The sequence below is a fragment of the Strigops habroptila genome, chromosome 9 (assembly GCF_004027225.2).
Source record: "Strigops habroptila isolate Jane chromosome 9, bStrHab1.2.pri, whole genome shotgun sequence".
In the NCBI taxonomy this organism is placed as follows: Eukaryota; Metazoa; Chordata; class Aves; order Psittaciformes; family Psittacidae; genus Strigops; species Strigops habroptila.
This window is the reverse complement of record NC_044285.2, coordinates 24,067,712-24,084,668: the sequence shown is the minus strand read 5'-3', so window position 1 is coordinate 24,084,668 and position 16,957 is coordinate 24,067,712. Positions and strand designations below refer to the sequence as shown.

Below are 16,957 nucleotides of genomic sequence, written 5' to 3'. Positions count from 1 at the left end.
TCAATTCAGAACAGGGAACAACTGCATTATGAATGAGGAAGGTCTGAAGGTTCAGAGGTAGAGACACCTTATGTAGCTGAATGCTGCTCCAGCAGTGAGAACAGTGAGGATGAAACCTGACGTTGCAGATGCAAAATATCTGAGGCCAAATTCATCTTTGGCAGAACCCTGCTGACATCACTTGGCATCTCTCTGCCTGGATCTCAGGTGGGAATCAAGACATTGCTTTAACTAAAGGAGGGAGCTGGGGTCTGCCAGAGGCCCCTTTGCCAGCCCTCGGTCTGCTCTAATCCCACCTGCCCTGAGCACAGAACTCTCCATCCTCACCCTGCCATGTCCCAGGAAAGGGCCATTTCCCTTTACAGAAGGAGAAACAAAGCTGTAGATGAAATGGCCTCTGCAGCATCACCCCCGGGGCTGGGGACAGGCTGGAAACAGGGGGCAGCTCCCCCAAACCCCAGCCTTGGAGCACCCTATTCCCAACTGCTCCAAACACTGGGCGGACACACACAGGTTTTTGGATAAAGCATGGAGAGTGCTGATGGATGGTGGCCTGAAGAGCACATCCCCTCTGCTGAGCGCCAGAGACCTTCTTGGTTATAGCAGAGATTTTTGTGGTTTTAAAAACACAGAAGATTCCAATTCTCTTACGTCCAAGGCTCAGAAAGTCAGGAGCTAATGGGAGTGAAGACAGAGAGCTCCGGATAAACAGGTTATTCTGTCACCATCAATTCTTGTGTCTCTCTCCATTTCCTCTCCAGCGTGTCTCAGACACTGTCCCAGACAGGGCACGGAACACGCACGCTCTGGCTTCAGCCAGCATGGCAAGTCACTGCCTCCTTGGGAAGGCTTTGGTATTTTAAACCCACAACAGAGCTTCCTCTTTGCTGGAAAGGCAACCACAAGCTCAGCCACAGCGGAAGGGTTTGCAGGGCCCTGGGACATGAAAGCAGCTCAAAACCTGCCAGTTTGATTGGGCAAATTAAAACCACGCAAACAGGTCCTGTTCTTTATTGCCTTTAACTCCACTAGTGCCCATTCCCATCCCAGGCTTTTGAAGCATCAGAAATGCAGGGATTCAACGGAACAGCCTGGAATTAAGCCTGGTATTAAAGATGAGAACCAGAGATATGGCACTGTTGAGAGGGTAAGAGCACCCAACCACTGCTTCCTGTCCCTCCAAGTGTGCTGCAACTCACAACACCCATCAGATGGCTGTAGGATCCAAACCTGCTGCCTGACGTGAGCCAGATCCATCTCATTTGGTCTTTGGTTTGTGCTCCTCTGCCTCTCCATGACTCATGATGCTCCCCCTCTTCCCTGTGATCCTTAGTGCCCAAGAAGCAAACTGCATGTCCTCTCTCATCCTTTATGCCAAGGCATATGACAGCACAACCACTGACGGGACCAGGCAAGTGCTCTCATGGCTGCAGCAGCCGTTACCATGATGCTCAGCCCCCTCTGAATTCCACCCTCAGCACAGGCACCGCGAGGCGCTGGGAAGGAGCTCGTGGGGAGCCAGGCAGGAGCAGGAGACAAGGGCTAAAAGCGGCTGTTGACTTCACTCTCCCATGCGGGTGGAGGCGGTGGAGGTGGAGGGGGCAGCGTTTATTTCCAGCTGCACTCATCTCAGCGCTGAGATTTTATAGCAAACAGCAGGAGGGGGGGAGTGGGGAGAACCAAAAAGGAAAACCGCAGAGACTTTGCAGGAAAACATGTTAAGGAAGAGGAGAAAAGTCACTGCCATCATCACAGCCCTGAGACTCCGCTGTTGTTACTGGGGGGGGGGTTAAATATAACAAAGCCCAATGCTACGGGGTCTGTGTTTCTGCACAGGACACAAGTGTGGCCGAGGGAAATAAGGCCACTTGACTGAGCGGCACACGTTAATGTGTGCTAACAAAATGATGTTACAAAAGGCTGCTTGCAGAGAGCTGCCTCCTAATAAATGGGAAGGTTTTTTCCCTCCCTGAGATTATGTAATGTGTTCTTGCTGCTGCTGACTCATATTTTCCAAAATATATCTGGGAAGGAAAACATATGCGCATGTGTTTTAATCTGTTCTGCTTCCCTGTGTATGTATAAAGAAATACATACGAAGATGCTCAAGTGCCTGCACATGTATGCACACACGTGCACATTGCTGTGTGCGAGGATGGGAGAGGGACGGCCTGGCATCTGCTCTAAAAAGATATCTTAAACCATCACCATTTTCTGGGGCAAAACACAGCAACTGTTTAACACAGGGAGTGTGGGAGGAGAACAAGAAACTGGGAAGCTACGGGGGGAGATGGGAAAGCAAGAAGCACTGGGCATGCGCTGCCTGCAACCTCCAGCCAAGCCTGGGCTCTGGGGACTAGACACAGCCTCATACTGAGCTTAAAATTGAGCTGGGAAAACGGCTTTTGTGACAGTTGGGGCCACTGCGACAACCTGCAAAGGGCAGTGGGCTCAGAGTAGTGTCCCATCTCATCAGTACCTGGCTTGTCGGCACCACTCCTGCAGCGGGTGCTGGGTGCAGCGAGGCCAGCGCTTTCTGAACTCCAGAGATAGAGGGTCTTGATCCTGTGTGAATGCACTTCCCAGGCTCCAGGTATGCACTGAAGCAGCCAGGCTCCTCCTGGCTGAACACTGATAATTCGAAGGCAGTGGTTAGTCTTCAGCATGCTCCCAGGCTGCAGGTCTGAGGTTCCGTTTCTTTGCACGTTTGCACTGTTAATTCTTTCCAAAGGACTTTCAGGCACTTCTGCCAAGGCCTCGGTGTCCAGGAGACGGGATCCATCTGCTGCTGGGCACCACATGAGACATTCATCTACCCTGGACCAGACTGAAAACGCATCCCGCTGCCAGCTCCTGATCACAAAACGCAGGCAGACGCTGCACCGCTGGGAGCTGAGCTCCCCACAGCCCTCAGTGCCTGGGCTGGGGGCTCCCCCAGTGCCACGGGGGTGCCAGGGAGGTGGCTCCGAGCACACACGACCATCTTCCTCACCCACCTCCTCCTCTCGCCTCCGTGTTTCAGCACGAGCACAGCACCCTGTGTTCCCACAGCCCTTCTCGATGGCACAAACACCTGAAGCTGCCCCAACCCTTCTCAATCTATACATACCTATGGAGAGGGAACGGTCCTCCTCTCCCTGCCCCTGTATCACATAGGTGCACACACACACACACTCCTACATGTGGGCACCATTAGTATTCTGTTTCCTGCGCCCAGCTTTGCCTGTGTGCAGCACTACAGTAACACAATTCCAATTTAATACCTAAACCCACATCAGTCAGCTGCTGTTTAAAGGCTGCTCTTTCTTGTTTTACAGACACTTTAAAGCGTTTCATCTGGATTCAAACCCTCTGTCTATAATTGTTACTTTTTAACTTCATTCTCGGAGAACTTCACAAAAGACCAAACATCCAACGTGCCCAAAAGGCTTTGGAATAAACCTGAAAAACAAACATTAAAGATTGATCACACTTTTCCAAGATTATACTAAAAACTGTGAAGCTCAACTAGATAAGGAAAGAGAGGTGCATCAAATTAATCAGCACCTTATCAAGCCAGCAAGAAAGAATTGTATCAAACCAGAAACGTCAGTGCACCACCTATTAAGAAAACCTTGTTCAGATACGCTGAGTACAACACAGGAGAGTGGAAACATCAGAAGCAGCACAGGGAATGTGGTCCACAGAAATGCTTTGAAATAAACTGTTTTCTGATAATGCCAGCAAGAACCTGGTGCCTTTTTACAAATGGAACAATTTTACTTGGCAAAACTTCGCTATAGATACACCCAGCAAATCGTCCCACTGCTTATCAGGGTAAGAGACTGATCCTAGGGGTACTTCTCTAATTTACATTGGTGTAGCTGAGGCCATGCTGCATTTTCCAGTCATAAGGAACACCCCAACACACAGTTTGGATCCTTGCTGCCTTCGAAATCCTTGTGCTTTGGCTGATTCCTCTCCTGGCATCTTTCCAGCATGAGCTGCGACCCCTCTCATGGCCAGGAGGTTGGAGCTCCCTTAGAGCCTCTCAAAGACCCAGGAATTGGCATCAGGAGGAGCTTAACCCTTTGGGAACAGACACCCTCTGGTCAAACATCCTGAGTACCGAGAGGGAACTGATGCAAACAACCCTGACCAGCAACATCCAGGGATGTTTGTCTGATGCCTGGTGAGGCTCTCTGGTGGCACAGGGCACATCCAGGATGCTCAGGTACATCCCTGCCCATGTTGCAAACCCAGTGACACTTATCCTCATCATTCCAGGCAGGACCTGCTCCGCAAAGGTCAGGCAGGGGAGCAGAGCTGGGGACAGAGGCCACAGCCCTGAGCAGCAGCAGGACAGGCGGGCACACTGCCTCCCACCAGCACCACTCGCTCCATCTACAGTCCCCAGTGCCCTGCAGCAACAGCACAGACCTCCTGGTCAGGTCCTAGAGAAGGCAACGGAGCTACAGGAACAGCTCAGAGGTTTCCATAGGATCCCAGAGCAAAGCAGCTTGCAGCGCAGCTCCTGCTTCACTTAGCTGGAGATGCTGCCTGAAATAGCAGCACAGCGTTGCCGGGAGTCTGTACGCTACGTTATCCATGTCTCAGCTGACGTGGAAAGAAGGGGCAGGAGCTAAACCACATGGGACCTTCCACAGGGGCACAGACAGACCTTTCTGCTCCTGGAGTCTGCTCCAAAATCCCCCCAAAGCTCCTGCTCCAGCCCCGCCACTAACCCCCTCCCCATCTCGCACTGCCCTCCGACCACAGCATGCCTCAGTTTCCCTGCCGCTCTGATGGGAGCAGGAGTAGCTCCCCAAAGGAGCACACTCCTATGGAATTTCCTGCATGAATAAACCAGAACCAGCTAAAATCCAGACCTAATTCTTTAAATACCTCCATGCAGGTGCTCCTTCACCTCTTTAGGCCCTCTTTAATGCAGGTGGAAAAGCTCTCAGGCCTGCCCAACACGTCCATCAACAGGAGAGCTCCAAGGGCTTCTTGCCCTGAGCTCGGCCGTCCTAGTGAACGTGCCACCAGTGTGGCGCTTCCAAAACACAGGAATACTCCACAAAACTAGAGATAAGCAGCCAAGCCTGCGTGGTCCTTCACTGGTGAGGACAGCAGGGTTAGAGACAGCCATCCAGCTGTGAACTCTTTCAGATTAAGACTCATTTCTACTCAGGAAAGAAATTCAGCCATAACCAATAAACTAAACACAAATAAATCATGGCTCCTCCAGCAGCTTTTCCTCCAGAGCATCTATTTTTAGTGAGAAGCATCAATCACTACAGCTTGCTGTCTACAACAGTTCCAACAGGCAAAGTCCTGCTGCACAGTTGCGCCGACACGGGCACACACACGTTGTGCGCTGGTACCACCATTCCCCTGCCTCGTGAGCACAACAACAACGCTCTAGGGCTGCAGGACACTGCAGAAAGGGAAAACCAGGAGCTGATGGGTCTCAGCTATGCCTCAGTAATGGGTGATGTTCCTCTTCTAGAGCTGGGAAAGAGGAGTCACAAGGTGGTGAAGGAACATGCCCAAGGCCATGCAGTGAATCAGTGGCACAGAAGGACCCAGCAGAACTACCCTCTGCCACCACCGTAAGCCCTGGCCAAGCATCCTCTGCACAACAGGACAATTATTACCCAGTGACTGACAACAGGGAGTTTTCCTGAGGCTTCCTAACTTGTGGTCATTGGAGATTCCGCATACAAGAGACAAATCCCTGCATCCTACCAGAATAGCTCTCACAACATTTCACTGGAGATGCACATTGAGCACGATCATCACCCCCCGCTGAGAAAGAGACACGTTGTGAATGCAAACTACGAAAGCCTCCCTCCTCCTGTGAGCAACACACAGCACACACAGCTACAGCACAGGCATGACACAGACCTACATGCAAGCACTGCACACAAAGAGCACCGGGTCTCCCCTCGCAACCAGCATTCCTGAAATACAGCAACCAAAGCATGACGGCGAGATGGAATGAACAGCACAGGAGAGGGGTTCCAGGCACAAATTAAAACAAAACCAAAGAAAACTTACATGGATTTGGGGCAGTTTTCCCGCAGACATTACACACAGCAGCTGGGCTGTGTACTGAATACCTGATCCCAAAAAGAATAGCAGCACATAATGCAAAGAGATGGGGGCAGGAGTGGGGTGAACATGCAGCCCTCAGCAACAGTCATGTACGGGATGAGAAAGCACCTCTGCATTCCCACAGCAGGGCTCGCACCGGGCACATCTTCGTTCACTACAAAGCAGAAGCGAGTGCTGTGCTGCTGCCATCCTGGGGGAAAATCCAAATGGAAGGGCAGGAAAGAGCCATCACGTCAAAGACCTCGGAGCTGTCCTGTCCCCTGTTAACTTGCCATGTGAGATTTAAGACAGACGTGGGGAATAGCCAGGGTGGGGGAGGAAGCCTTTCAAGACCCAAAAGGGATCCCCCTTATTAGCCTTAAAGAGCACTAGAATCACAGGGAACGTGGAACTGGCAGGGATCATCCTGACACGTATGTTTCTTCCAAAGCACCCAAAGAGGGGAGAATGCACCTTCCCCACGGCAAGAAAGGGGCCTGAATCTGTAAGACAGCGGCTCGCCGCTCGGGAGGAATGGACTTTTTATGGACTGTGTGGAACAGGGTTGCTATGATACAGTCAGAGGCATTTCCATGAATCCTGTGGCAAATAACACTGAATCCTGCTTAAGCAGACAAACAGCAAGGCAGGTCTCCCACCACCCAGCCTCAGCAAATACACAGGAACAATCACTGAAAGAGATTTTATGCGTTATGAAGATGCTATTTGCATACAAATGACTATTTTTTTCTTTGGGGCCATATTTTCCAGAGGGTCAGTACTTGGATTCATTTAAAGGAATGATCCTTCTTTCCCATCCCTGGGCTTGAGCATCCCCGCAAACACGAAGAACAAACTGTTCACTGATGGGGGAGAGTTATGGGGCTGAACTACCCCCAGGATCCTGACCATGACCAGCCACATACATGACCCGAATCATCCCACAGAGCTCAGGGAGAAGGAAGCCTCCACTACATGTTTGTGCACTGTAAAACATCTCTACCCCGAATTTCACATGCACGGTCACTTGTGAGGACCGGGGACCTACTGGAAGCAACCAGGAACATTGCTACCCCGAACGGCTGCTCATGCAAAGGGGCATGGATTGAGCAGCTCCCGAAAGCCTGTCAGGACGGAGCAGTTTAACCTGGTGGGTCGAGGCTCTGCAGGCTGGGAAATGCAGAATCAGGTGGAAAACTACAGAAACGGGGCTGGGGGAGATGGCTCAAGGCCTGTTTGAAAAGGTGGCCACTGATGACTGGGGGTGAGAAACACAGCCGAGCCCTTGCTCACTGTTTAGCTTATTTCCTCTCTTTCCCCAGAAGCCCAACACGGAGCCTGATAAAACAGGAACGGTGCTGCTACAATAACAAAGTTTCCTGCTCCCAACTTTCAGGCTCCTATTGCTCTGCACGAACTGGCTTTCCCAGCCTTTGGGAGAATAACAGGCGAGACAGTTGTAATAAAATCACATTAATTCTCTCAAGCACATTCCACCACGGCAAAAACCACGCTCCCAGCAATCGCTCCCTGGGAAGCTGAGCGCGCTCAGCACCTGCATTCTCCCTTTGCACCCACTGGGCAGAGATCCCCCACGAGCACACACACAGCTCCACCAAGGGACCCGAAGGTCCCAGCAGGTCCCGACACATGCAGTTACCCGCCCTGTACACACACCCCCCTCCCAAATACCACCCGAGAAGCACACGCTCCGGATCCAGGAATACACTCTGCACGCACTAGAAAACCGCGTCAGGTACCGAGTGTTCCTCACAGAAACCTTAGTGAAGGCTAAACCTCGATGCCAGAGAGCAAACCTTGAGGAAAATAAGGTTACATCCCATTTTTAACTCGCTCTTTTGTTTTGCTTTGGGTTTTTCCTCTCGTTTTTCCACCCTTATTCCTCCAAATCACTGTGTCGCTTGAAACCTCCCTGAAAGGATTGTGTTGGCTGCTGTTTGATTGATTCCCTTTCCATGGTGATCTTCGCTCATTTATCCTGTTTCCAGGTGATTCTGCAACCTATAAAACTAATGACATACGATAGCTAACAGTGCTCTGTGCTCATTTATTGTATTTCCAGGACATTCTGCAACCTATAAAACTAATGGCATTATGATAGCTAACAGGAAAACAAAGCAAATTTGAGCTGTTTAACAACCCAAACCATCCTCGGCATCAGATTTATCATTTTTTGTTTACTAAAAAGAAGATTCCCTCCGTCTTTTCTGAAGGGAAGCCGATGCCTCTTGCACCGAGAGCTACAAGTGAAGAGGGGCGAACGGAGCCAGCAGGCACCGGAGCGTCTTCGCTGCGCTTCTAATGGGTCTTCTACCCACGTACAGGGGCTGCTGCCACGAAACCCTTCGTGTCAGCTTTGGGGGCTGGTTGTCACCACCCCAGCACGCAGGGAAATGTTCTTTACAGCTAAAGCCACTTTGAAAGTGCCAGATTTGCAGCATTTAACTCCATTTCCAACCATGCCACTGGCCGAAATCGGCTCCTAAGCTCAGCTATGCACGTAACTTGCAGCAGACAGGCTCTCACATGGCAATAACTACATGTCTATAAGCTCCAGCTATGTCTTTATCATCAGTTCCATGATTATTTGGGTTTGCCCCATTAGTAGAGGACATCAGATAAATAACAGACAGCTGGAATTAGCATGAACTAGTTAAATGATCACACGCAGTATGATGCCAGTGAACATCAGCAAGAGATGGAAACATTTCCAAACTGTCACTATTTTGGTTTGAGCGATTCTGATTTTTCCAGAGGGGAAAATTACAAATAATACATTAAAAAAATCCTCACCCTTTCTAACAGAGCCCTATTTTCAAGAGGAAAAGCCATTTCTCTCTTCAGACATTCCCTTCGTATTCTCTCTAAACTTCAAGCACTGCCACTGGAAGCCCCCGCCAGCTCCCGAGCACAAACATTGCAGTTCTGGTCTCCCCAGAAGGACCTCTAACTACTGGACACCTTTTCAGCAAGCCCATAATATACAACTTGGCACTTCATTTTCAAGAAAATCAATGTAAATAAAGTCACCAAAAGAACCTGTCTCAAAATCTTGTTATCCTTGAGGTGGGCAAAGCTTTTTCTTACATACATTACCAAAAATTATATAGATACACACACACGTTCAGACACAGGGAAGAAAAGAAAGGCAAAATAGATCTCTAGAGAAATCAAAGCCAACCCCAACCCCTCCGTATCTGTTGCTTCAGCAAAGAAAAACAAAGCATGCATCCCCCTTTTCCTCTTTGATCCCTCCTTCCCAATGTGCAGAGATAGAAACCACATACAAACAGGAAAAAAACCCCACCAGGTTACGTTTCAGTCCCCCTCTCATCTTTAAAGAAAGAAGCAGCTACATCAGTGCGGCCGTACAATTTGGAGGCTTTAGGGCTGAGTATTGAGAAATCCAGTCAGATCATCAAGCAACACAGATAAATCAAGCCCAATTTCTCTCCCTTTTTTTGTGGCTGAACGTTATTTTAGCAAAGATTTAATCCTCTCATAGGATTTCTCACACACACCCCCCACCCTTAAAAACGTCCAGAGCTCGATTCAATTGCACACACCAGCACCTCTCACCTGGCAGCTACATGGTTACTCAGACATTGCACATTAACTGCTCGCTAGAAATACCACACAAAACGACTTCTTATTCACTGGAGCCTCTATTTTAAAGGAAGCAAAACAACCCAGCCCGTGCTTACCACAGAAAGATATTTTCACTCTGCTTCTAACTAAACAGGAACAGCTCTATCTTGCCAGCACAGAACGATAGAGGAATGGATTACTATTATTTATCACATTTAAAACCCAGGCAAAAGCAGCTACACTTACAGGCATACTTAAAAGACAAGACATGACAAAAGATTTAGGGAGAGATAATATACCAACGTCATACATATCACAGCGAGGCCATGTTGAAGCTCAACGCGTTTCCCCCCTCAGTAAGAAATCTCTCTCTGTCTCTCTCTCTCTCGCCTTTCTCTCACGCTCTCGCGCTCGCTCTTGCTCTCTTGTTGAATTGCTACTGGTAGTAGTAGTAGCCCCCAACAGCTCAGGAGAAAAAATCCATTTAACGAGTGCCCAGGAAGAACATGAGTATGACATTCACAAGCAATAGCACCACGATCACTGCAAAAACGACCACCGTTTGAACATCCAAGGTCATGGTGCAATGCAGAACACTGTAGTGTTCAAGATGTGGGGCTGGTAGATTTGGAGAAGTCAACCTCTGCTCTGTAAGACTGTCCATACATCCACCATGCTAGAATAGAGGAGAAAACTGTTCCTGGTTTTGGTTTTGTTCGTAATGCTTTGTGGTCTGCTTAGTTTCTCCCCCTATCTGCTGTCTCTAGCTCATTCTGGAGCCCGCTAAGTGAAGCATCATCACAACCCGTGAGCACTTAAGATGCAAAATCCTTCCTTTAGGAGAAGAAAGCGAGCGCTGTCTGCAAGCTTCTCCCTCGCTCTCTTCCCCCCTCTCTCCCGGTCTCTCTCTTGCTGGCTGGCTTGCTTTTTAATTCGTCAAGCCAGTGCAGATAAGGAGCCTGTGTGAGTGTGACAGCTCTGCAAGCTGCTGCGGCTGCATCTCTCGGAGAGGAGCGAGGCGGACCCTTGCGCATACAAATCAGCTCCGGTGACCAGGCAGTGAAGGGATCCTGGCTGTCACTCAAACGCAGGAGGAAGCGCTGCCTCCATAAATACGCGACTCTTCCGCCCGCCGTGGCAGGAGCCCCACGCACGCAGGTTCTTCCCCTCCGCTCCTGCGGCGGCTCGGGGCCGGGAGCCGGCGGATGCCAACGCTGGGCTGCGGGCAGGCGCCGGCGGGCTCTGTGTGCGGTGCGGTGCGGCGCAGCTCCCGCGGCTCCCTGCGCACCGACCGGTCTGTCCGCCTGCGCCCAGCTTCGGATGGAAAATAAACCCCGGCACAGAGAGCCGGTGCTGGTGGGAGCCTGCTCAGAACAGGTCGGGGAGCAGGAGATGGAGCAGGAGACAGAGCGGGGAAGAAAGAACAAAAGGGCAGCTCCTGGTGACTTGGAAGTTTGCTGTGAGCTTCTAACGTGGGAATTGTGCAGGGGATCACTTTTTAGTTCAGGGTAATATTAGTCACATCATCCCATCATACATCTATCGCACAGCCTCTCGCCTCAGCACTGCACTGGGCTTCTCCATGCTAAGAGTTAAACTGAATTCCTGATTTACAGACAGAGATGTATAAAAGGGGGGTGGAGGGGACAGGATGGGGGAACTTCATTCCTATGGTAAAGCCACATACACACTCAGGGTTGATGCTCCAGGTGCCAGGTCCCAAACCTTGCTCTCAGATCCCAGAACCAGCAGTTACCTTAGAGAGGCATCACACACACACACAAAGATGAGCCCAGCTGGGAAAAGCAAAGATTTCACAGATAAATACAGAAACGTTGCCAATGCATGTGCATTAAGCACTGAATTGTGCATATGGGGGCTGACCACCAGCACCTAGGAAACGTGCTCCTTTGAACACACCAGGGACAGTCATACGCAGGCCAACATGCACCAAACAAACTCTTGGGTTGTTCTCCAGGAGCAAACAGCAAGAGTTCAGGAGGAATTTCATGTTGAAACCTGAACAGGCAGGGCCTGGATTTGACTTGCCTTTTCCCCATCACAGCATCCTTCCAGGGCACTTGGAGAAGGGACAGGCAGGATTATGCTCCTACCCCCACTCACCATTCAAACCAACACTAAACCCAGCTGCTTACTGCAAGGTGTATTTCATTTTCCTTCCTCTGCTCTATGGCTTGCTGAGGGCTCCGTCAAAAGCAGCAGGCTTCTACATCCACCCCACACCACCAAAGGAGAGACAGTGGCGGGTGAGGGCTGAGTCTCTCAGCCTCCGTTGAGGCCCAGTGCTTGTGAAGACCAATGCTCGTCCCATGCTCCATCCTCCTCCCGTCTGACCCCCCTGTAGCACATGTGGGCTGTGATCTGCCCACAGACACAGGGTGGGCTGTGTTGAGCACTATTAAATAAGAAGTTTGGGTTAATCAGGTAGTTTTTTTCCTCTCTTTTGGCATGATAACTGAGAGCCCGAGGCTGCCTCTCCAGCAACCGAGACCCCTGCTCTGTTCAAGCAGAGAATTTCTCACTCAGGAGGACAGTGAAAAGTGATTTTTCACGTGCATATTGGTAAGAAGCTGCTCTAACCCTGCCCCAGGCAGGCAGCCCCATTAGCACACGTGCCCAGGTGATGGATCTGCCTGATCACCAGCATCCAGACCTGCATTTCCTATCACGGATGCATTTTTAGGATAGCCAGCCTGTCTGATGCAGTTTCAGACTAATCAGAATAGAAAACATAAAATAGATGTAGAGTATTTATTATTGTTACCATCCTTTCCCAAAACAATGCAGGCAATTTGCCAATAGCCAAGCCTGAACTCCCACAAACGTCCAGGAAATTCCAGTTTCAGTCTCAGTAATAGCAGTGACCTCCCCAAAACATACAACAGGCCCCAATTTAGAGGCATCTTTATGGCTAGTTCATCTTTTCCTCTAAGCTACAACGAGCACAGAGGGAGCCTGGGTTAGACTCAGCCTCAGATCCAGCCCTGCTCACACAGGAGGCAGAGCAGAGATGCTCCCCCTGCCCACAGCAGCCCTGGGGGCCTGCAGACACCTCCACAGCCACAGCCCATCCCTTGCCTTGTCCTGTGCTGTTCGTGTCCTCTCAATGCCAGGAATGGGATGTGACCACATGGTATCAATGCAGATTCCTCTGAGCTTTTGCATATAGACAGGGGGAGCAGAAATTAGGCAGGTAGAAGCAGCAGAGGCCTAAGAAATATCCAGAAAAAAGGCGCAGCAGCTCCCACACATGCTCAATAGCTACTTCCGTAGCTGAAGAAGAGGATTTCATCATGAGCAATGTGCCTGCAGGTCTCGGGTCTCAGGCAGTCACTCTGCAAGAGCTGAGCCAGTCACAGCGCAGGGGAGGGCAGAGGCTATAAATAGGGCCGGTGGAGCCTCCCCCTGCCCGCTGCAGACAGGAGGTCCCCCCGATCCCGCTCGCCACCATCAGCTCCTGCGTCACCGGCGGCTGTGCCCAGCCCGGCTGCAGGCGCTGCCGCAGCCCCGGCACAGCATCCTCCTTCCCGGTGCTGCTCCACAGCAGGCACCACAAAGGATCAGGGGGTGCCTCATCGCATCCACATGTGAACACCCAGTGAAAGCTGTGTGTGTATCAGCCGCCAAGAGTGATCAGCACAGATTTACTGCATCAAAGCTTCCTTCTAAATGATATTCACAGTATTCCCAATAGTACTTGCTGCTTTATGTAATTTGCCGTGCCTTCTGCATGTACCAAATGTTAATTCTACTACGAAAATGGATACCTTCTCTTAGAAGCCTCAGAAAGAACACCTACACATCAGGGGTTTATATAAAACCACCGCAGAGCTTAACTCCGTGCAATGCTTTCTGAAAAGTTTCCTCTAACCTTCTGTAGAGCTGAGCTGAGGAACAAGGAAAGATTTGTACCAGTTACATAAAATACCACCTCCCCTCGCAGTACAGCACATGCCCTGACACCACAGCAGCTTGTGGGAGCACAGTAATGCAGGATCAGTGCTGCCTGCTTCTGTATGAGAAAGCAGTTCTGAACCTCTGCTCCTCTCCAGCAGCACATCAACCAAGGAAGGACCAGGGCTTCCACTACTACATCACCTACACCTCTATGTAGACAGAAGTCTGTATATACATATACATAGATATGTGTATATCTCAAATAACAGACAAATCAGAAGGGCCCTACAAGAACATTAATTACAACATGGTAATTTTGAGGCAAGCCTCTGATGCCCACTCTTCACTCCTTGTGTGTGTGTGTAACACATTGGGCTCAGCTTGTGACCACGACTCCCTCCAATGGATGTCTCCAGCAATTAGCACAACCCACTACTTCCAGCTGAACACATACAGCTCTACTCAGGAGTAAGGATTTACAATTTGGATGCTTAAAGATCCCACATTCCACCCGCAGTGACAGGGACGCCATCCCCACATGAGCTGGCAGGACCATCCCGTGGCATGTGCCTGTACAGGGTTTCAGCTCCAATTCCCTGTTCTGCCATAGATTCCCTGTGCAGATGAATGACCTTCACTGCAGCCATCTCTGGACATGCAGAGGCATCTGTGTTTCCCTAACACACCAGCTCCATCTTCCATTAACTGCAAAAATGCACCACTAACCCTGTAACCTCAACGCAGACCCAGTGAATTCTGGTAATGGTGCTGTGGTGGAGCTCTGGGACCTGGCATGGGGACCCCAGCTCTGCCACCAGGCCAGGAGAACCTGCTGACCAACATCACTTGGCCAAAAGACATGAATCTTTTGGTGAATTAGGGAAAGTTTCAAACAAATCCCACAGAGTCTCGTGATTCTGAGTGGGAGTAAAAGTATGGTTGTGTTGGTCTGGACTGGATGAACCAAGGCCGAGGGGGAAACCGCTGCAGTCCTGAACTGCTTCAGTTCTTTGGTGTTCCCTCTATGAGCACGAGCCCCACTCAGACCTGTATTTCACCATGAGAGAAGTTCAATCTGCATTAATACTGCCCCAAAGAGGAACAACCAGCAGGGCTGTGTGGGCAGGAGATGGGAACTGCTCTTCAATTCCCAGTCTCCTCTGCTGGGCACTCACTGACCCCGCCAGGCATCCACGTGGGGTTTGACTCACAGACTCCATTAGAGATTATGAGAAGACCATCAAATTGAGTATTTCTTTTCTAAATCTGGCCAGGAATTAAGACCAGGGTTTCAGGGATTAAAGGCCAGCGGGATTATCATTTGCTAAATTTCCAAACAGGAGGATTTTCTTAAACCAGGACTTGCCTCTTTCTCCTTTCTCTTCACAGCAGGTCTGACACAGAGCCCTCTTCTCCCATCCTTCGGCCAGATGGGATGTGCCAGCCTACAAGCTGCAGAGCTGCTGCAAAGGGCAGTTTTGTCCTCAAGCATCTCCATAATCTTGTCTGTTCATGGACTGGCTTCACAGGAAGCTTTGAAAATTCCCAAATGCCTAAAATTCCTTACCCAGACTGAGGGATGGAGAAAGATTTTTGGCGGTTAAACGATTACCTTCCCAATCACCTTGCCTGTCCACCCCATCCTCAAAAGCAAAGCTTTCACACTGTCCACGTGAACTTGGGACTTTCTTCCAGTAATTCCCTCTACTTCCTTCTTTTGTCCTTTTTCCTTTTCCTGACTCTACACATCTCCCTTAGAAGCCTTTATTCCACCTCACCCCCTGCCCCAGCTCTCCCTCCTACAGCAGCTCAAGTGTCCCTACCATAGAGACACACAAGAAACAAAGTGCTGTGGTGGCTGGAGCAAGCACAGCTCCCTCCAGCATCGTCCACAGTAACCACACAACACGAGTTAGCAAATTCACAGCACAGCTAGACAAGAAATGATTCATTTACAGAGCTAATACAAAATACAATTACAGAGAGACAAAGGGGGTAGAAGGAGAGGTGGGCAAGGATAAGATGATGATCTCAAAAGCTGCTGAGGCATAAACAGACTTCAGAGGAGGAACTGCACAAGAAAAGTCGAGAGCCTGCAAAGCAGTGAAATGGGAAAGAAGGTGGATGGGGAAAACAAAAATGAGAATTTCACCAAAAGATGGGAAGCATCACCCTGACCTCCGCTGCTTACCCTTGGCAGATACACTATATACAGACACACATTGCTCAGGGAAGCTGTAGTGGGTGAACTCTTACCCATTCCTCACCAGTTTTATTTTTATCTCAGAAAACAAGAAGTGACAGACAACAGATTTATGGCCCCAGTGCAGAGATTGATGTATTTACAACCATTTCATTTAATATTAATCAAAAGTGGGCCAGGGAGGATGCCATATGCTTGTGCACCAGCCCTGGTTAACCACAACCATGTTGCAGATGAACGGGTCTGAACCCCTTGAGCGAAGGGCTGTAGTGACATGTCAGGTACTAACCTTGGACCACATCTGGAGACCTCAATTAATGCTGGTTCCTTCTACATGCAGAGCCAGCATCTCAGCAGATGGTGCTCTTTCCTCTGCTGAAGAATTAAAGCACTTGCATGATGCTGCGAGGGGGGAAATAAAGCCAAAACCTTGTCACTGTTGTTATAAGGTGCCCAGATGCTTCTTCCAGGGCACCGTGACCAGGTGTCACCTGCATCCCAGCGTGGCTTAGTGCATCCTGCCCTGCTGTGCCACACGCACACAACTGCAAGGCTCTACCCCAGCACTGGCTGAACCACACTGGGGAGTGATGTACAGCTATCATCATTTTCCACAGCTTTTGTAACACTACACAGCGCAGAAACGGCACGAGGAGTGAGCCTGTCTGGGGGTGGATTTCATTGTGCTTGTCTGGATCGCAGCAAGAACAACAGAGCTGCTATTTTTAAGTCTATTTGAACTTAAAGCACTAGGACAGACTAAAATCTCATGCCCCCAGCAACCATGGTGTGAGTGCTCTCTCTTCTCCTTGCATCTGCTCTGCACCCCAGCCTGTGCCCTAGAAGCAACCTGAGACTCCCAGTTTTGAAACAGAAAAGGAAAAACCCCTCAAATGCAGCAGAGGTCAGATGTGGTGACACCCATTACCCTCGTCGCAGAGACACACTTCAGGGAGCCACAAAGTGCAGCTTAAAAGGACCCATCGAATCCAGATTTCATTTTAACCTTACATAAGCTCTCTTTTGTCTGAAAAAAGCCTGGCCTAAAAGAATACACAGACATTGACTTCTTAATTTTACTTCTCGAGCTTCTGGGCTTGCAACTGAGCCTGAGAACAAGGTAAAGATGCAAAGGCCAACCTGCAGAGA

At 49.9% G+C, this 16,957-nt stretch overlaps 1 protein-coding gene across 10 annotated transcripts in view; it reads right to left on the bottom strand.

Annotated features, from left to right (window-relative positions):
• Window positions 1–16,957, bottom strand: part of ARHGEF9 (Cdc42 guanine nucleotide exchange factor 9) — a 188,589-nt gene that overhangs the window by 92,218 nt on the left and 79,414 nt on the right. For 2 of the 10 annotated variants that reach the window (XM_030497063.1, XM_030497066.1), the window contains exon 1: window positions 9,991–10,956. The exons of 5 other annotated variants lie outside the window; for them this stretch is intronic. In XM_030497063.1, the coding sequence (XP_030352923.1) occupies window positions 9,991–9,999 (9 nt within the window). In that variant the 5' untranslated portion in view covers window positions 10,000–10,956. Of the gene's footprint in view, window positions 1–9,986; window positions 10,957–16,957 lie in introns of those variants that run through there. 3 more of the 10 variants (XM_030497064.1, XM_030497067.1, XM_030497062.1) reach the window with 2 other exon arrangements.